The sequence below is a fragment of the Saprolegnia parasitica genome (assembly GCF_000151545.1).
Source record: "Saprolegnia parasitica CBS 223.65 unplaced genomic scaffold supercont2.19, whole genome shotgun sequence".
In the NCBI taxonomy this organism is placed as follows: Eukaryota; Oomycota; class Saprolegniomycetes; order Saprolegniales; family Saprolegniaceae; genus Saprolegnia; species Saprolegnia parasitica.
In genome coordinates this window covers 111,379-130,773 of record NW_012156413.1, presented here as the reverse complement: position 1 = coordinate 130,773, position 19,395 = coordinate 111,379, and the positions used below count along the sequence as shown (strand labels likewise).

General features: G+C 62.2%; 5 protein-coding genes across 5 annotated transcripts in view; 3 read left to right on the top strand and 2 right to left on the bottom strand.

Annotated features, from left to right (window-relative positions):
- SPRG_19863 (hypothetical protein) overlaps window positions 1-9,282 on the bottom strand; it is a gene marked incomplete at its 5' end in the record, with an annotated part of 30,543 nt that extends 21,261 nt beyond the window's left edge. Inside the window, 18 exons of the mRNA XM_012344704.1 lie at window positions 32-82; window positions 130-214; window positions 263-881; window positions 928-1,554; window positions 1,605-1,646; window positions 1,696-2,279; window positions 2,338-2,778; window positions 2,826-2,917; window positions 2,964-3,013; window positions 3,072-3,563; window positions 3,612-3,986; window positions 4,036-6,820; window positions 6,878-7,081; window positions 7,112-7,869; window positions 7,919-8,066; window positions 8,115-8,308; window positions 8,362-8,654; window positions 8,702-9,282. Of these exons, the coding sequence (XP_012200094.1) occupies window positions 32-82; window positions 130-214; window positions 263-881; window positions 928-1,554; window positions 1,605-1,646; window positions 1,696-2,279; window positions 2,338-2,778; window positions 2,826-2,917; window positions 2,964-3,013; window positions 3,072-3,563; window positions 3,612-3,986; window positions 4,036-6,820; window positions 6,878-7,081; window positions 7,112-7,869; window positions 7,919-8,066; window positions 8,115-8,308; window positions 8,362-8,654; window positions 8,702-9,282 (8,421 nt within the window). The remainder of the gene's footprint in view (window positions 1-31; window positions 83-129; window positions 215-262; window positions 882-927; window positions 1,555-1,604; window positions 1,647-1,695; window positions 2,280-2,337; window positions 2,779-2,825; window positions 2,918-2,963; window positions 3,014-3,071; window positions 3,564-3,611; window positions 3,987-4,035; window positions 6,821-6,877; window positions 7,082-7,111; window positions 7,870-7,918; window positions 8,067-8,114; window positions 8,309-8,361; window positions 8,655-8,701) is intronic.
- Window positions 9,283-9,624: 342 nt separating this feature from the next.
- SPRG_05395 (hypothetical protein) lies at window positions 9,625-10,705 on the top strand. The gene is made up of 3 exons (XM_012344642.1): window positions 9,625-9,951; window positions 9,999-10,355; window positions 10,408-10,705. Exons 1-3 carry the CDS (start codon window positions 9,654-9,656, stop codon window positions 10,656-10,658), a joined length of 906 nt encoding a protein of 301 aa, XP_012200032.1. The 5' UTR covers window positions 9,625-9,653; the 3' UTR covers window positions 10,659-10,705.
- A 378-nt stretch (window positions 10,706-11,083) lies between these two features.
- Window positions 11,084-12,291, top strand: SPRG_05394 (hypothetical protein). Its single transcript, XM_012344641.1, has 2 exons — window positions 11,084-11,717; window positions 11,769-12,291. The coding sequence occupies exons 1-2, from the start codon at window positions 11,162-11,164 to the stop codon at window positions 12,236-12,238; spliced, it is 1,026 nt and encodes a 341-aa protein (XP_012200031.1). The 5' UTR covers window positions 11,084-11,161; the 3' UTR covers window positions 12,239-12,291.
- A 343-nt stretch (window positions 12,292-12,634) lies between these two features.
- Window positions 12,635-13,519, top strand: SPRG_05393 (hypothetical protein; the record flags this gene model as incomplete). Its single annotated transcript, XM_012344640.1, has 3 exons — window positions 12,635-13,106; window positions 13,150-13,295; window positions 13,349-13,519. 3 exons carry the CDS (start codon window positions 12,635-12,637, stop codon window positions 13,517-13,519), a joined length of 789 nt encoding a protein of 262 aa, XP_012200030.1.
- Window positions 13,520-13,528: 9 nt separating this feature from the next.
- Window positions 13,529-18,740, bottom strand: SPRG_05392 (hypothetical protein). The gene is made up of 3 exons (XM_012344639.1): window positions 16,286-18,740; window positions 15,563-16,229; window positions 13,529-15,509 (listed from the first exon to the last, which is right to left on the bottom strand). The coding sequence occupies exons 1-3, from the start codon at window positions 18,693-18,695 to the stop codon at window positions 13,571-13,573; spliced, it is 5,016 nt and encodes a 1,671-aa protein (XP_012200029.1). The 5' UTR covers window positions 18,696-18,740; the 3' UTR covers window positions 13,529-13,570.
- Between the last annotated feature and the right edge of the window lie 655 nt (window positions 18,741-19,395).

Sequence of the window (19,395 nt, the reverse complement as noted above, 5' to 3'; positions counted from 1 at the left end):
CAAACAGAGACCCCATTGTTTGCGTCAGTACGGTGTTGTCGCAGACCACCGAGTAGTTGCGCAGAGGCATACCGCCGAGCGACTAGGTTTCAAACGTCAGTGTCATGACGTTGCTTTACATGTACGTACCGGGGGTGGCGACCATTGCAAGGTTAGTGCCCCAACGGCATCGACACCGGTCACGGCGACGACAGACGGCGGCGCGACGGGTGGACTAGAGCCGAGTTAGGTTTGTCATGGTACAAAACACAAGAACGAGTACCTTGTTGTCTGCGACGTGGTGCTGGCGACACTGGCCCCGATCGGGTTGAGCGTATACGCCGACAAAAAGTACGTTGTCGAGGGAAGCAGCCCCGCAGCGGTGCATCCTGCGCTGGCGGCCGCCGCGACCGAGTGCAGGGTACACACAGTCGTTGGTGGCGGGATGTACGCACACTGCAGTTGCCCCGCGTAGCAGAGTCCATTGACCGCCCCACACGTAGCGTTCAACGTCAGTAGCGAAAGCATGTTGTAGCCGTTGCAGGTCGCACACGGGTCGGCGGCCGTCGGTACATAGCACGACTGCGGCGTCGTCATGTTGACTTGGTAGCTCACACTGTCGTAGCCACCGGTTTCCGGCGTTGGCGTCAGCGTGAGCCCAACAAAGTCGGCGCCGACGACGTCCACGACGGGGACGGGGGGCGCCCCCACGTGGGTAGACGAAGACGTCGTTGCCGAGATGCGGCCGGCGTACGGGTCACCCGCGTGGCTCGTCGTCAACGGCACGACGATCAATGAATATGTTGTGTTGACGCGCAGATAGTCCAGCGTGAACTGGTTGCTTTCGGGCGAGACGGCGGATAAAAACACCAAGGACGTCGCGTTGCGGTAGATGTAATAGCCTACGACTCCCTTGTCATATCCAGGTAATTTCGTGTGTGCGCGTACCCGTCGGCGTCGCGCCTCCCCAGTCTTTCGGCGCCCTCCACATCAGCTGCACCTGGCTCGCTGACAGCGTCATGCTCGTTAGCTGCTGCACCGGCGACGGCGGCTGCGTTACGCTTGTCTTGACCGAGATCGGTGCACTCCACGCGGTGCGGTTGAGCGACGTTTGTACTGCGCACTGTACGTGGTACGTCGTGTTGCCGCGGAGACCTCTGAGCGTTGTGTTGCCAGCGAAAGGAATAGGTACAAGCGTCCCCGAGACGTTTCCGACCAGCTCCAGCATGACGGCGCCTTGCATGTCAAGAGGCGGCGCGCACTTGAAGGTAATGTAACTCGCTCCGACGGCCAGTATCTCGACACTCGGAGGGCTTGGAAGTCCCGCGGCACGGGTTGAAACGTTGGCGGTTTGACCCAACCCCGTAAAGTCCAAGAGCGGGCTGCATACCATCGTGTCTGTGATTGCGACGACCTCGACCGCGTACGTCGTTGCAGACTGCAGTGGCAGCTGCGTCGTCGGGTCTGTGTACACCGTCACCGACGAGCTCGAGCCCGGTGTCGACGCCGCCAGCAGCCATGCGCTGCTCGTGATAGGTCGCAAAAACACCTCGTAGCCGACCACCGTCGCGCCGACTAGGTCACATTTGTATCAAAAATCAGATGCAACACACTCGTAGGCGTACGGGTGTCGAGCGGCGGCATGAGTGCAAGTCCGATGGCGCCGCCTGTACATCGAATGAATCCCCCATTGTTAAACATGACGTCCAAACCAACCAGAGACGGTGGTCACACTCGGGACGGGGGAGAGCGGGTACCCCGAGCTCGCGACGGTTGCAAAGGTAAACACGGGGCCGTAGTCGCTCGAGGACCCGAACGCGTTGATGACGACGGCATGGAGCGCGACAGTGGCACTGCTCGGAAGACCGTACACCCAGATGTCAATGTCGCCAGCGGCATTCAGGGTACCGCCAACGGCGCCAAACACAAAGCCGGCGCCTTCGCGGACGGACCGGGCCGTTTTCTTCTCGACGTACGCGCTCCGAAGAGGCCCCCCACCGCAAAAGGCGACGCCACCGATACGCACATGCAGCGCACCTGCCGTTGCGTCGAGCAACTGCATCGACAGCGGCGGTGTCGGTGACGCCGGAGCATACGTCATGTGCAACGCCAACGGAGCACTCGGCGCGCCAATGCCGATCGCATTGACGGCGGCGACCGTGACAAGGTACTCGGTCGAGAGAAGGAGATTGGGTAAAACGACGTCGGTCGCCGTCGCCTCTGCCGTCGCCACGAAAAAGCCATTTACGTACACGAGAAAGCCCGTGAGCGGCGCGCCACCCGTGTCGACAGTCGTGTTCCTACTCCATACATCGTTTAGAAAAACCATTGCAAGACCGAGGTTCTAGTACGACGCACCAGTTGACGACAAGACTGCCAGGGGCCAACGTGCGGCCACGGAACGGGCGATCCACGGGGCCAGGGACCGTTGCAACCGTGGTAGTGACCGTCGTCGTCGAAATCGTGCGCGACACCGACGCCGTCTCGTATGCCACATTGACCTTGTATGTGGTCGACGGCGCCAGGCCGGTGACCACAAAGCGACCCAACTCGTACACGCTCGTAGCCATGCCATCCGTACTTCCGCAGCTTTTCGACGGTAGGGACACACACGATGCGTTGCACGCGCCGTCGGCAAGCTGCTTGCCAACGAAGGGCAGTGGGGCGCATAGGCACTTGCCTCCTTTGGTCAGGCCAAACCGACGCGGCGGCACTCGGCTGGCGACGGCGTGGACGTTCGAGGCGGTGAATGTATAGTTGTTGCCAGAGTCGTCCCTCGCAACATCGAGCCCGTTGAACCTACGAAGCAACGGCTTGATGGTTCACATCGACGATCATTGAGGTACCGTAGGTGCACGGCCAGAGCAGCGTCAACAACGTCTTGGTCCCAGAATAGGCGAATCGCGGCGTCCGAGCGCGGAAGTCCCCACACGCGTACCTACATCAACGGTATTCGAGATCAGGCATGTACGTGCGGTCTCTACCTCGTCCACTATGGCCAGAAGCGGTGCGGTTGCCGTGTTCCACAAGGTATCTAATCAAAAACAACAACGAGTGAATAACCAAGCGATAATGGGGTGGTGGGTGCATACCGGCGCCAATCTGGAGACGTGGCGACGAGCTTGTTGGCCATGCGGTTTGCAGAGTTGCGGACGCGGCGGGGACTCCGTTGACAAAGACCCGGACGTAGCTTCCGCTGAAGTCGTATACGAACGCGAGGTGGAACCACTCGTGCAGTGGAAAGGCGTAAGGGATGCGCACCGCGTTGCCGCTCACCGTGACGACGACGGTGTTGGTGTCCAAGACCACCGACGCCATCGTTGCGTCCAGCAGAAAAAGCACGGACGACGGCGTCGTCTGCGCGTACAGATACAAGTACATCTCGACCGTCCAGCCAGGAAGGTTCGAGTTCAAGAGAATCGGACCCGCGCTGCGCAACACACTATTGGCTGTCAAATTCACTTGACGCTCCGCGCCGACGCAGAGGCGGGCGCACTCGCCGGGGGTCAACACTTGCGTCGTTGGCGCCGGAAGGAGCCCGAGGTTTGCCGTCTGAAAGCACCCGACGTCGGTCATACCGTCGCCTACATACGCCGTGTACAGACAGACTACGAAACAATGGGACTAGGCACCGTGGTAGGCCAGCTGGGGCGACCCCGTCCCGTTGACGGACGTCACGGTCGCCGTGTACCGCACAATGAACCCGTCGTCATTGGTCGTCGGAGGCGGCTCGTGGTGCACCGTCACCGCGCCGCCGGTCACTGCATCGACGACGAGTGCGCCGGTCGACGGCGTGGTTGATATGACACTAAAGCGGGCGATCGCAACGTCGTTCGCGGCGTAGCTCGTGGCCGTAATGTTGAGTTGGAACGGTGTGCCGACGAAACGCCTCGCGTCCAGCGTCACGGGTGTCCACACACCGAGCGTCATGTTGGCCGGGTCGGACGCAAACAGCGTTACCGCATCGTTGCCGTTGACGTGCGCTGTGATGACAAGCGCCGCGTACACTAGAATGACGTAAGTTTCTCTGTCTACAAATATTGTGCAAGGACGCACACGTCTCTAGACGGTAGGCGAGCGTAAACAACAGCGGCGAGCGAAACACTTGGCTGAAGAGCACCGCCGTTCGAAGCGACGACGCGACCGTCGACGCGCCGTAGATCCAGTTGGCGACGACGCTGCCCGTCGACTGGCACTGCGACTGCACAACCGGCACGTTCGTGTCGACGCCTTCGCAGGTGATGAGGGTGCCGTGGCTGCCGCCGCAGAGCGCGCCGGACGCGGCAACAGCGAAGAAGCTCCACCGAGCACCACGCGGCGACGCGATCACCCAGTCGACGAGCGATGACGAGAGGCGTCGGGACCAGACGAGCCCCGAAGCGTCCAAGACATACGCTGCACCGTTGACCAGCTGCAGTGACGACCAGTCGAAATTCGGTCCGAGGAACGCTGGTAGGTTCATGATCGACCCAAACACTGAAAGGTCGGACGTCGGCGTCGTCGCCAGGACGAGCTGGTTGTGAACCACATTCAGTACGTAGTGCCCGTCCCACGCAATCACCGTCGACGTAGCGATGAACGATTGATAGGCTACCCATGTTGACGCCGCGCCAAGGTCCGTCACCGACGTTCCGACGACGGCCGAGTCGGTCGTGATGGCGACCACCATGCCGTTGGCCACAAGCACAAATCGCGTGTCGTTGCGCAGCAATACCCACGCATTTAGCGTCGTCGTCGTGTTCCAAAGACTGCAGAAGAGATGTGCGGTCCATGTTGTGCCGCAGAGCACGCCGTTTCCAGACGAAATGTGTTGAAACGACGCCGGCGAGGCGAGCGGTTGCCACGCGCCAATGGCCGTGTGTGCATAGAGGTAACCGGGCGTGGTCAAAGCAATTTGAAGCGCATTTTCCAGCACGAGTTGTCGAATGTTTGGTAACGCGCCACGATCCAACGGCGAGGTTAAGGCACCGCGTAGCACCGACTGCGTCGACTGCACCGAGAGCATGAGCTGCCCAAACCAGTTGGCCACCGGTGTCATTGTGAGAACGAGTGGCGCCCGGACGTTGTTGTAGTAGAGAACACAAGACGTCGACGACCCATCGGCTAGCATCGAAGCAGATATATTTTGGAGGACGCCGCACGGGTTCATGGACACAGTCAGTTGTGATACCTGCCACACTTGCGACGAGGCCGGCAAGGGCACGACAACGTCAAACGGTTGGCCTTGGACGACGGACGCCGTCACAACGTATGGCTTTAGCGGCGGGCAGTCGGGTAGCGCGTCTGGCACCGCCACCGAGGTGTCGCTGCAGCCAGCTGGTATCGCAACCGTCCAGTTGCGCACCGAGGTGGATGCGTCCGAAGCGTTTGCAGCTGTCGCCGCAAGAGAGAATGACAGCACCGACGCAGTTGCTGTCGTCACTACCACGGACGTCGACTGGTTTCCGGGCACAACAAACACGCACGACGTTGGCTCGTACACGGGTATCGACCACTGTGTGACGAGGCCGGTCACGCACGGCGCGATTGTGATGATCATGGTCACGTGCTCGTAGTGAGAGGCCGGTGGCAGGGTCACCGGCGGCAGAAACACTCTTGTTGCGCAGGAGGGTTCAACGACGGGCGCTCCAATGTACGGGGCACCGCACTTGGACCCGTTGCTCCATGGCGCGACAACGGTCGACGTCCAGTACACGCCCGACGCCAAGACCGCAGCAACGGCATCGACTGCAATCGAGGCGTTCTTGGTGTCCAGGGACACGACCGATCCCAGCGGCACATCGTACAAGGAAAGGTACGACAGCGGTCCGACCGCGATGATCGACCCGTTGAGGCGAATGGTTTCCACCGGTGCGCCGAGGAAGAACTGAAGCACGTCAATGGACGCGATCATGACGTCGTTCGGCACAAGCGACGCAACGACCAGCGAGCTGCCACCGGCGACACTCGAGCTGTTGAGGCGCACGAGACCGGGCACCATTTGCAGCGGGCGGCAGTCAACTGCCGTCGGTGGCCATTTGGTACCGTTGGCCTCTGCGATCGACCAGTTGAGTGTGGCGTGCGATGATGCGTCGGCGCGGACAAAAAAAAGAACTGTGGGCACCGAGCTCGTGAGGGTCACATTAATGGCCCCCGTCCAAGTGTCGACGACCTGCGTCGGCCCGCTGCCCACTTGGACACGGAGGTCAAGTAGCGCGTCGTACGGCCATGTAAACTGCACCAGACCCGATCCATTCAAGGCCGTTGTCAGAGCCATCGAATCGAGGACGCAGGTGCCATCGGCCGTTGCAATGGCCGTCGTCCCCGTAAAGCGCCCGCTTGGAGTTGTCGTTGCGTCGGTCGCTGTCGACGTCAAGCGCCGGTGGGTGTCGACAATCGGTGGCGACAGAAAACGCTGCTGTTGTTGTCCCTCCTTACAACCAATTTCGGTCAGCTTGACCCTAGTGCCTGTCGGCAGCACCGTCGACCACGCACGAACAACCGCCGATGCCGGGCTAAAGAGGTGGATGCTGCATTCGTTTGCCGCTGTCATCTTGGTGACGGACGGCAGCAGTGTTGGCGTCAGGAAAGGGCACTCTGGTACGGTCACGTGCAGCTCACAGACGCTGGGGTCGATGGCCACCTCCAACGTCATCGCTGCAGGATGTGCTCCCGATGTCCACGTAACAAGACTCGGCACAAGCGGCGGTGCCGATGCGACAAAGACTTCCACGGACCGAGCGTAAAACGTGGTGGCGCCCGAGGTTCCAACGCGTCCGACGAGCCAACCAGCAACGGTCGGGTGCCAGAGCACGGTTGCCTGCACCGTCGGGGTCGCAGCTGTGAACACAGACGACGGGAGCTTGACGACACATGTTCGAGCATTGGTCTCGTGGGGCCTTAACGTGAAAACACCAACGGTTAAAGATCGAAGCGGACACTGACCGTCGACGTGCGCCAACGAGAGCTCCACGAGCATGCGCGGGCGCCACCGGTGCACGATCAACCGCAGTGGTGTCGCGTCGCCGTGTGTCGAGAGCGCACTCGGAAACGCGCCGACGACCAACGGCCCGGCATCCACCGCCACGATGTGCGTGGTCCACGCATAGGCCAGCGCGTAGATCTGGCCACCACCGATATACTCGACACGTACCTGAAGGCGCACAGAGCCTGCAAACGACGGCAGCGGCGACAAGGCAACTCCTGACGTTGGCAGCGACGGCCACGTGCACTCGGTAGCCACGGCACTGGTCGCATACGAAGTTTGCGGCAGCGCGCACGCATCCACCGAGTGTGTCGAGTTCCATACCAAGCGAATTCGCGTGATCGTCAAGTCCGAGACTGTGTCGACAATCGGGATGGGTACCGTCGCCGTCGCCGTCGTCACAGTGTCGCGTGGGAAGGCCACGGCCGGCGGCGCCTTGAGCCGCAGCGCGCCTAGCGAGACCCCGTCGTTGTCTTCGTGCACAAATGCAGCGTCCAAGGTAGCATTTGCCATCGACAGGATCGTGAGCTGCAGCACGTATTTGCCCGGCGGCAAGTCGAGCCACTGGGTCCCGTTCTCGGACGCAACGACGTCGACGACCGACGTTGCGGTTGCAACAACGATTTGACACGTCGAGGCCATCCACCCGATGCGACCTGCGCCAAAGGCGACAGCGACTTGCACGCGGTCGTTGCCGTCAAGGAACCCGTTGGCGACGACCACCGACAACGGCACTTGGACGTTTGGCACTGCATTGCGCAAGTTGCGGGGGCTTGACGTCCCATACGACGACGGAACGACCGAGAGCATCGGCGTCTTGGACGACGCGTCGATCGACGCATACCAGCGCGCCGAGCTAGTGCGGTTCGCGTTGTACAAGCCACAGGCGCCGGGCGACGCCAGGTTGCAGCCGACCGCCCGTAGATCTGCCATACACGATGGTGTGCTCTCACGATATTGTCGGCGCGTGTTTACCTCGCGTGGGAATCGGATGCATGGACACGGAGCCGACAAAGCCTCCGGCGGTCGCGACAGGCGGCGCGGCAAAGCGGCGCATGGGGCCGTCGTTGAGTGCGACATCGGCTTGGACAAAGTTCCAGACACGGACTCCGCCAACGTCAATCTAACATACCTCGGTCGCTTTGAAGTATCCAAAGCAAATTGCACGTACGTCGATGCGGCCGACGACCGACGTCGCCGCGAGCGACGGTACGACGACGTCGAGTTGGGTCCACGACTGCAGCATCGAGGCGATCGGTGGCGACGCCAGCGCGCCCATATACACACCGTTCTCGTCGTACACGGTGAGATTGAGGACGCTGCCGTAGAGGCCCGCTGGAAGCCACCACAGCGTGACCCGCACGACTACCGACACCAAAAAATGTGTTTGCATCGCGTTAATACCCCAATATGCATACCGTTGCACGTGTCGACGCCGTCGTTGGCGGCTGGCAACGCACACGCCGACGCGTCTTCGACCACGCACGACAGCGTTGTTTGGTTGCAGTACTTGTACGCAACGATGGAGCTACTAAACGTTGGCAGACAGGCACACCCATGCGCCGAGTAGACTTGCGGCAACGACCGACGTCCGGTCGGGCTCGCGTAGGCGTCGTGCAAGCACCACGGGCCGCCGCTTGCTGACGGCAGTAGCGTCACTGTACCTGCAAGCGTCGTCGGTAGCACGGCCACCGAAAAGCCGTTGATGCGCCTACGAGGTGCTCGGACGTTGTCGTTGTCATGACGATTGTTTCGTACAGCGAGACGCCATTGAACGTGTTGGAGAAGGTCCATGTGGTGTCAGTAGTTGCATTCCAGAGCAGCCGTGACGGGATGTTGACCGTGACAGTGACGCCGCCGGAACTGCGCCACGTGAGCAGCTGGTCCGCCGGGCGCACGCTGAGCGACCCGCTGGCGAGCGCCAACTCGAGCGGCGCATCGGGTCTGTCGGTGATGAGTGTCACGTTGCTGCCATCGGTGAGCGATGCCGGCAGCGTCACAACAGTCCCGCTCGAGGTGACCACCATGGGCAGGCGCGCGATCGGAGGCGTGCTGCGGCCGCAGAGCGCTCGGAACGGCGACGTCGGCGCGAGCGTGCCACCGACGGCGACGCAGCATGGACCGCCAGGCGGGCAGAGCGACGAGGCCACTGCAGGTTCACAGCTGCCGTTCCACGGCGCAAAGGCGGTGCGGTAGGAGGCGTAGGTGGGCAGTGGCGTGGCCACCGCCAGCGAGCAGCTACCGCAGGTCGTTGCTGGGTCGTAGCACGAGAAGACGGACGTCGGGCTGCAGCTCTGGCCGGCGACGACGCCCGCGACCAGCGCCAACGCTCGAAGCATTGCGAAATACCTTCGATGGATCGTAAATAGATACACTTTTGGGCATTTAACTCTATACCACCTTTAAAAGACCATCTAGCGTTACAGGCCGTTGGAAGTGCTCTGAGCTTGAGAGCCCTTGCGCAGGGTTGAGACTCTCAGCCTTGTGCAGGAGGCTGAACAGTAGCCGGTCATCTGTGGCTTCGCGGTGGCTATACTAAGGTTAGTGGGTGGAGCGATCAGCGTTGGCGGGTGCTGCTAGTATCAGCACGACGTCACAGCGACGCCAGCGGAGAAGAGGTTGTTCCCAGTTAATTACTCGGGACAAACCACCTCCTGCCACATGCAAGGTGTGTTGGAAATCGAAGATCTGGGACAAACCGTCGAGGTGAATGATGATGAACGCGTACGAGCCCGTGACCGCGACAAGCCCCCGCGGGGCCAAGCCGTCTGTGGCCTACCCGCGCCTGGACCACGACTGGCGCCGCCGCTGGGTTTACGTGCTGCCCGTGCTTTGCCTCTTTGCCGTGGCCTACAACTTTGTCTCGTTCGCGCCGGCCGGGCCGACGTCGCCGTCGCCGGCTGCCTTGCTCCAGCGGGCCGTCGACGCCAACGCGGTCGTCGTCGAGGTCCTGCATGCGGGCGACGGCGTGACGTACCCAAAGAAGGGCGACAGCCTCACTGTTCACTGTACGACGTAGCAAGCGTTCGCGCATGGACTTGACCATTGTCTGTAGACGCGGGCCGCCTTGCGAGCGACAACAAGCTCTTCGACTCGAGCTACAGCCGCAACTCGCCGTTCGTGTTCAACCTCGACGAGGGCATGGTCATTGCGGGCTGGGACCAGGGCCTCGCCAAGATGACGCTCAACGAGACGGCCAACTTGTACATTCCGTCGGCGCTCGGCTACGGCGAGACGGGCGCGGGCCGCGACATCCCGCCGCTCGCCGACCTCATCTTTGAGGTCTACCTCATGGCGATCAACGGCAAGTCGCTGCCGTCGCCGGCGGCGTCGTCGGGGCTCACGATCGACGTTCTGTCGCCGGGCGACGGCAAGACGTTCCCCAAGGCTGGCGACACGGTCTCGGTGCACTGTACGTCGACCTCGACGACGTATTCTGAAGCTGATATGCGATGAACTACTAGATGTCGGGACGTTCAAGGACGGGACGCAGTTCGACTCGTCGCGCCGTGCGAACCGCCCGTTCAGCTTCACGATTGGCCAGAACCGCGTCATCAAGGGCTGGGAAATGGGCATTCCGCAGCTCAGCCTCGGCGAGAAGGCCTCGATCTTCATCCCGTACCCGCTCGCGTACGGCGAGAAAGGCCGGTCGGGCATCCCCGCCAAAGCCGACTTGCTCTTTGAAGTCGAGCTCCTCTCCATCACGCCGCCGTAGGACGATGTCGTAGCGTGGATATGGACGAGTCTAACCATTGGTATCGGCGTCTTGAGCATGATCGGAGGGCGTCACGCTTTGACGACCAGGCTCGCCATCCCGCTCATACGGGGCGGCCCACCAGGTGCCACGCCTCCGCACCTCCGCACGATGCCAATGGTGGTCGTAGCTGGTCGCCTCTGGAGCGTGGCCCTCCCACTGATGCAACGACTACTGTACCTGCTGCTGCTGCTAATGCATGCGACGGGTGGTGCGCTTGTCTCGGGACGTGTCGGCTGCGGCAGAGGCTGTTGCACCCGCTTCATGGCCACCGATCTTGCGGCCATGAGATTCAAAGCGGTGCCCACTTCAACGATTTTGTATCCGACCGGGCCCACCCCTATGGCGCTTACAAACATCGATATAAAAACGAGTAGGTGAGGGGGGGTCCCATGCAAAAAAGCGTAGGTCCGGTGTAGGGCCACGCTCGCACCAGCCAAATCTCCATTTGCCAACCCGACGCCATGGCCAACGACAAGAAGCGCGCTAACGACGGCAAGGGCTCGTCGCCCAAGAAGGCCAAGCTCATGGCCGGCCTCGACATTGAGGCCGTCATGAGCGCGGAAGGCCCGGTCGTCAAGTGCGTCCTGCTCAAGCAGGCGGGCGAGAAGACGGAGATCGACGTCGACTTTACGCCGAGCAAGCAGGCCGTCCAGGCGCTGCTTGGCGGCGACCACACCTTTGTCGGCCAGTACGAGGACCTCAACGTCATGATCATGTGCAACCCGGAGCACCAGGAAGACGACTCGGGCGTCGCGCTCACGACCCACAAGCTCCAGCCGCCGTTCCATGGCCGCCTTGGCCAGATCAAGGGCGACATCCTCCTCTTCCGCTGCGACGACAATGGCGACCACAAGGACTTTACGCTCGAAGAGTACGAAGCGTTCTTGAAGCTCGAGATTCCCGAGTGGGAGCCGCCGTCCGACGAGGAAGAGTCGGACGAAGACGAGGAAGACGAGGAGGGGTACCGCAAGGCCGCGGTCGACTTTTTCATCCAAGAGTTCAAGGACGCGAACGAAGGTACTTATCCTGTCTCCACGCATCATCCTCGACTGACTTGTCGTCTTGCAGGTCGCGAGCCCAACGAGGAGGAACTCAAGGAGATCGAGACGCGCGTCGCGAACGAGATGGCCAACCAGGACGACCCTGCGCAAGCGGCGCTCGACTACCTCGTCGAGGAGTTTGAGGAGGAACATGGCCGCAAGCCCAACGAGGACGAGATGGCCGAGCTCGAGAAGGAAGCGGCGGAGCGCGTCGCAGCGATCGGCGGCCTCGACCAGGAAGGCATGGACGAACTCATCAACGGCCTCTTTGAAGCCGCCTGCGCGCGCTTCAAGCAAGAGAATGGCGAAGACCCGGACGAGGACGCGCAGGAGCAGATCCTGCGCGCGGTCGTTGACGCGGCCAAGGAGCAGTTTGGCGGCGACGACGACGACGAAGAGACCGAGGACGACGAGGAAGAAGGTACCGGCGACGACGACGAAGAAGGTACCGGCGACGACGACGAAGGCGCCACGGAAGACGACGACGTCGAAGCGTAAACTGTGCATTATCTACATCAAGCAAGAACTCAACTAACTAACTAAGACGCTTGTCATCGACCAGTATCAATGTATAAGTGTAGCATGCGCGTGATTGGCGCCAACGCACCAATCGCGTGCAGGTAGGCTGGTCCGGCAAGCTTCCTGAAATAGTGTACGGTCTAGAAGAACGCCGCACACGCATGTGGAACCAGGACTAGGTGCTCGGCGGCAACGCTGCACATGCCGGTGCCGTTTGCACGCAGCGCACGACCCCACAATACGTGCGCCATATAGTATGGATGCGCAGTCTCTCTCCAAGCCTTGAAGTTTCTGTCGCTGGAGTGGATTTAATTGCGTGTTTTCAGCCGTACAGTATTTCCAGGCAGAGCGAGCCGTTGCATCGGCCATTGCACGATGGTCCCGTGGGCCGGCGAGACGGAGCTGCGGCTCAACGCCAACCAGCTCTTCGTGGGCGTCGTGGCCTCGGGCCTCTGGATCTACAGCCTCGCGCAGACCGACTGGATCAGCCACGGGCCGGTCAGCGCCGGCCTCTTCAGCCTCGCCGTGGCCGTCAACTGCAATGGCACGACCGCCAACGCGACGGGCACGTGGGGCGACGTCTGCACCGTCGTGCTCACGAACCGATCGAGCTGCTTGGTGCTGAGCGAAACGACGATCGTCGCGCCACCGACGACGCGCAGCGACCTCGCGACCGTCCGCACCATCTGCGGCCACACGGACGCGCGCGTGCAAGTGGCCTACCTGCTCATCGCCGCGACCGTCTTTTCGCTCATCGCGCTCTGCGTCGGTCTCTCCTTCTTGCTCCGCGACGTGCTCGTCTCCAAGCACGTGGCCGCGCTCCCGAGCTTCATCTACTTTGTCAGCGGTACAGTACGTTGTCCGCTACGACTGATACGATGATGACGTAGCGCTCTTCGGCATGGGCGCCGTGCTGCACTGGCACGTCTCGTTCACCGACGTCTTCACCGGCGCCGGCTCGGGCTACATCCTCGCGATCGTCAGTACCGTCTTGCTGACGCTGGTCGCCCTCTCGATGGTCGTCACGGGCTGCCTCGTACGTCGCTTCTTTTCCATCCTACCTCCTTTCCCACTGCCTCCTCCTCTTAGCCGGGCCTGTGCGCCATCACGGGCGAGCCGCGACCGATGGCCCAGCAAGGCTTTGGCCTCCGACTCCGGCGCACCTGTCTATGGTGCTCACGCACCTGCCGGCGTCGTCCGCCGGCGGCCTCCGACGCCTACCGCTCCATGCTGCCCCCTACCACCGCCGTCGTCGTCTAATCATCCATATCTGTGACGTATAGTCGTGTAAATTATAAGACTGTGCGGCTACTACACATACACGCCGTCGTCGTCGTCCGGGTTGATGCTGTGGTCGACCAGCAAGCGTCGCAGGCGCGCGTTCTCGGCCTGGAGCTTGGCCATCTGGTCCTCGAGCGACGCGTGGCTCTTCCCGAGCGCTTTGCAGCTCGCACACACGGCGTCGCCGTGCGCCAAGAGCGCCTTGGCGGTCGCCGCCGCGTCGCTGGCGCGACTGTACGCCGCCGATCGGAAGCTGCCCTTGGTCTCGCTGGCCTCGGGCGATGTCATGGGCGACGGCAGCGACCGCGGCGACGAGAGCGCCGAGTTCGAGTCCCACGCCGGCATGCGCCGCTCTTCGACCGCGATACGCTTGGCCTCGTCGGCCGCCCGCTGCGCCTCCCGGGCCGCGAGGCGCGCGCGCATCGCCGCTAGTACCGCGTCGCGGTCCTTGTAGTAGCGGCGAACACGCTGCATCTTAACGGCGGCGGCCCTGAGCTTTGTAAACACGCAGCGCTCGAGCAGCATGCGGCCAAAGGCTTGGAGCGAGAGCACGGCGGCCATCGTCTTGCGGAACCGCATGCGGTCGAGGAAGCCGAGCACGACCTTTTGCGCAAGCGTCGCTTGCTCGTAGTAAAAGTCCGACTTCATGAGCTCGAGCTCTTCGAGGACGCCCGCCTTGAAGTAGACGAGGTTCTTGCCCATTTGAAACTCGACGGGCGACGAGTGGCCCGTCGCCCGCATGAACGCGTCGCACGCGTCGTCCTGCCCCGTGAGCATCGACGGCGGCAGCATGGTCGCGTACCGCGTCGCGAGCTCGTGCGCCGTGAGCCGCGATGGATACCCGGCGCGCGAGATGCGGATCGCGTCAATGACGCCGGCCGACCGGAGCTGCGCGACGACCATCGGCTTGTCAAACACACTCGGGCTCTTGACCGCGTTGGGCTTGATGCAGCGCACGTAGTGGACCTGCGTACAGCCGATCGTGTCCATGAGCGAGCTCAGGGACGCTTTGAACTGCGACCCGAGCGTCTTGGGTGGCAGCGCCTTCTTGCGCCCTTCCAACAGAGGCTTTGGCTCGGGCTTCTTGACCCACGCCTCGAGCTTCGACTTGGGCGACGGCGTCGACGCGAGCGCGTCCGGCTCGTCGCTGGTCGGCGGCGGCGCCACCTCGAGCGGGAAGAGCGACACGACAAAGGCTTTTGTACTCGACCGGACGAGGTCGAGCAAATCTTGCAGGAGCGCGTCGCGGTGCTTCTCCATAAAGCCGACCGTCTCGTACGTGACCGCGCCGGCGTAGTGGCGGATCGTAAACTGCGTGCGCTTGACCTTGGCAAACGAGATGATCGTGTTGTCTTTCGTGCGAAACTTGTTGACGAGCGCCTCTTCCGTGCCCCGGGGTTGGCGCAAATGGTCGTTCATGAGGTTGATGATGCCGAGCTTGCCTTCGATGAGGTCCAGAATGCCTTGGTTGTCCGCATACGAGATGTGGTCCCACACGAGCCCCTCGCGCGTGTACTCGTCCTGGACCGTCGAGAAGACGTCTTGCACAAACTTTTGCTGCAGCTTCTCGTTGGCGTAGTTGATGCAAAACTGCTCAAACCCGTTGTGCGCAAAGTCTTCGAACCCGAAAATGTCGAGGACGCCGATCTGCGTCGACGCGTCGTCGATCGACATGGCGCCGTTGATCCGCGATACGAGCCAATCGAAGAGGCTCGCGTAAATGGCTTTCGCGAGCGCGTCGCGGTTCTCGGCCGCCTCGACGACGTTTAAAGGGACAACGACGGCGTCCCGGTGCGCAACGACCGTGCGGTTGCAGCACGCGGTCGCGATCGTGTCTTGCGCGAGGCCCAAGAGCGACGCGACGGCCGAGAGCGACTCGGGGTTGGCGACGCGCGACGCGTTCTCGCCCGTTGGCGCGAAATCGAGGTTGCCGAGGTGCAGGATCCCGGCGAGCACCTCAAAGAGCGTCCTACGATCATAGATCCCAATCAGCTCGTCCAATCGACAAGAATAAGAACGCACTGCTGGAAGCGCGCATCGAGGTCGATGAGACCAAGCGACAGCTGCGTCTGCGCCATCCACTTGGCGTCGTCAATGCCGTCAATCGTCATGGCGGCCACATCGCCCGTGTACCGGAAGCTCGCGGTTGCATGGAGCTGCAGCGACGCGGTCGTTGTCGCCGGGAGACCCGAGAGGAGCTGGTAAAAGATGTGGTAGTTGCGCTCGCCCGGCGCAAACGACACGACCCGCGACTTTTCCAGCAAATACGTCTCGCAGCACGCGCCACGGAGCTTGCCGTCGCGAAACTGGAGCTGCGTAAACTTGCCAAAGCGACTCGAGTTGTCGTTCCGGAGCGTCTTGGCGTTGCCAAACGACTCCAAGAGCGGGTTGACGTTGATGACGCGCGCGATCGTCGAGTCGTCGCGGCCGCCGGCGACCGTCGCGAGGTGGTTCATGAGGATCTTGGTCGTCTCGGTCTTGCCGGCCCCCGACTCGCCACTCACGAGGATGCTCTGGTTGCGACGCGTCGCCGTCATGCTCTTGTACGCGGCCGTCGACGTCGCGTACACGTGGGGCGGCAGGTTGTGCCGCGGCTGCTGGAGGTACTGTGCGTGGAGGCCCTCGCCGTAGAGGTGTCCGAGCCATTGGTACGGATTGACGGCAATCACAATGTCATTGCTGTACGTATCTAAACACACCGCCCGTCAACATCCATCTAATCGCCAAGAAAACGAAATAAAGTACAGGGCTGGGCGGCCTCGAAGCGGCGCTTGAGGTTGTACATGATGGACGGCTCGTTGAGAAAACGGAGGTTGCGCATGTCCTCGACGCCGTCGCTGTTGCTGTGTGTGATCGCCAACGGCAGCGAGTCGATCTCGGTCGCTTGCGGCCCGCCGATCGCCCGGACAACGTCCATGTTGGTGAGGTCGACGACGCGCGCTTCGGCGGCGCCCTCGATGAGCTTGACCTTGACGTGCTTCCGACGCGTGTCGACCGACTCGACCTCGGCGAGCAGCCACGTGTCCGTCTCGTCGGGCACGTAGCAGAGCATGCCGGGTGCGCAGACGTTGGCCGTCTTTTGGTGTTTGCCGACACTGTGCTTGGCCTCGGCTTTAAGCCGCAGCTGGTTCTGGAGGAACCGCCGGCGCGCGCCTTCCTTGTCAAAGGGCTTCGACGAGGCTTGGCGCGTAGCGTACGAGAAGCGCTGGTCGGACAGGACCCAGTTGTTGCTCAGCGTCGACCGAGGGGCGCGACGGACGCGCTTTGTCGGCGGCGGCGACGGTTTGACGAGCACCGGCGCCACAAACGACGACGACGACGACGGCGCAGCAACCACCGACGGCTTGCGCGGGACGCCGGTCGACGACAAGAAGGCGGCGAGCTTGGACCCGCCATTCGACTTGGGGGCGGCGGCCGCAGCAGTGGGCGGCACGGCGGCCATGAAGCTCGCCAACTTGTTCTGCAACGGTGTCGCTGACACGGGCGACGGCTGTGGCACCGACTTGGCGACGACGGGAGCAGGCTTGGCGACGACGGGAGCGGGCTTGGCGACGACCGGAGCAGGCGTTGGCGAAGCCGGTGGCGTCAGCAGCGCCTCGTCCCCACTGTCGTTGTCGTCGTCGTCCGCGACGTGCGCCTTTGTCTGTGGCACGCGGTTCATCATAATGTTGGCCAGCATCCGCTGCGGGTCGGACGCCGGCGCCTTTTGGAGAAAGCTGCCGAGCTTGCTCGTCGGTGCGGCGGCGGCGACGGGTGGCACGATCGCCGGCGATGATACCACGGCCGGCGACGACACCACGGCCTTGGGGCTCGTCGACGACCGGCGCTGTGTCTTGACCGGACCGCGCGGCTTGCTCAGTTGAAGAGGCAAAGGTTCCTCGGTGGATTGTTGTGCGGTCGTCGTGGATGGCGGCGCGACGCCGTTGTTCCGGAGCATGGCCATCTTGGCCGCGACACCAGGCGACGTCTTGCCCGGTTCGTTCCGCGACGACGGCGCCGACATGACCATCGGCTTCCCCACGGGCGTCTGCGCCAGGAACGCGCTGAGCTTTTGCTTGGTGTTGCCGACCGGCGGCACGGTCGAGCTCGCCACGACGGGCTTGGGTGACGACGGTGGCGTCATCGGATCATCGCTGTCATCGTCGGCCGTTGTCTGAATCGGCGGCGGCGCCGTCTTACTCTTGATGGGCGTCACCGCCTTGGTCGCAGGCTTTGGTGGCTCGACCGTCGCCGGCGGTGGTGCCCGCGCCACGACTACCGTCGGTGCCTTGGGCGTCGCGACCTTGGGCGTCTGAGGCGTCTGCACCTTTGGCGTCTGCAGCTTGGGCGACGGCTTGGTCACGATCGGCGACACGGACGTTTTGGGCGACTCTTTCGGCGACTTTTTGGGCGACTCCTTGTGCTTCATGGTCGACTTGGCCTTGTTGAGAAAGTTGCTCAGCTTGAACTTGTTGCCTTTCGGTGCGACCGGCTCGGGTGGCGGCGCCACCTTTGGCGGCGGCGTCGTGGGCATCTTTCGTGGCGACGGCGTCGTGGGCGCGGGCGACGCTTTGACCGTAATCGGAATCTCCAGCGGCGGCGGCTCGACGTGCTCGGGCACGGGCGGCGCCTTGTGCTTGCTCGTCGTCGACTGGATTGGAACAAACTTGAGAAAGGCCGCGAGCTTGGACGACGACCGGTTCTCGCGCACGATCGAGAGGTCGTACAAGTCGGGCTCGTCGTCGGGTTCCGAGTCGTGGAGGTCGCCAAAGCCCGAGTCGTCGTCGCTGTCGTACGAGCTCGCGAGCGCCGGTCCGTGGTTTGTCGAGACGCGCACGGACGCGCGGATCTCCTCGGCAAACATCGTGTACAAGGCCGCGAGCGTGCGCAGGACCGCGCCAATGTTTTCTTCAAACTGCAAGTCGTGCACGTGGAAGAGGTCGCCGTCGGGCACGCCGACGCTTTTCGCCCATGTAATGAAGGCCTGGATGTTCTCCTTGCAGTGGAAGGCGGTCTTGAGCTTGTTGACGCGGATGGCCGCGTTGAGCGAGTTGGCCAGCTTGCAGAGCACTTGGCCGTCTTTAAGGAGCGCCCACATGTTGCCATCGAAGCGCACGTCGACCGTCGCCTCGATCCACTCCTGGATGTGCTCCATGCGCACGTCGTCGTTGGTCATCGCGGCCAGCACCGCGGCAGTCCGAGGATGGCGAGCCAGATGATGAAGTGGGTTCTATCTTGGGGTCGGGACTCTACCTCATGTCTTTTTATTCCGCATATTCAATTTCGCATACAAACATCGAATATAAAGGTCGAAAATACAATACAAGCCAGCGTTACAACGCCGCGGGTCGTGCCCAATCATTGTGCGAGGATCAAGTAGCGCGACCGCGAGGGGTGCTGACGCATCGCAAACACCTTGCGGTTTGTATACCTCTCGAGTAGCCATCGGGCCGATTTGAGATCCAACTAATCACAACACGTTGATCTAAGAATAGCGCCAATCCAATCGCTTACGACGACATTGTCCAGGAGATCCTCCCTAAAACTGAGATTTCATACACTTGTCATAGAGCTTACTCACATCGCGAGGGACACCTGAGCTTCCTGCAGTCCGACGCTGTCGATGGCCTCCATAAAAGCCAAGGCAAGCGTCGGTGCATGGGCGGCAAGCGCCGGCTCCTGGGCGGCGGGCAGCTGCGTGCGCTGACCACAAGCGAGAAGCGACGCTTGCCCTAGCATTGCGTCCGTCGGCGAAACAGCCGGTGCAAGGTGCAGCCGCTGCTGGAAGATCGCGACGGACCTTCATCAAGGTTGCAGGCAGCAACCTTCATGCGCCTCTTCAAGCTAGTGCGCGACGGGTCAAGGACGAAGAAGGT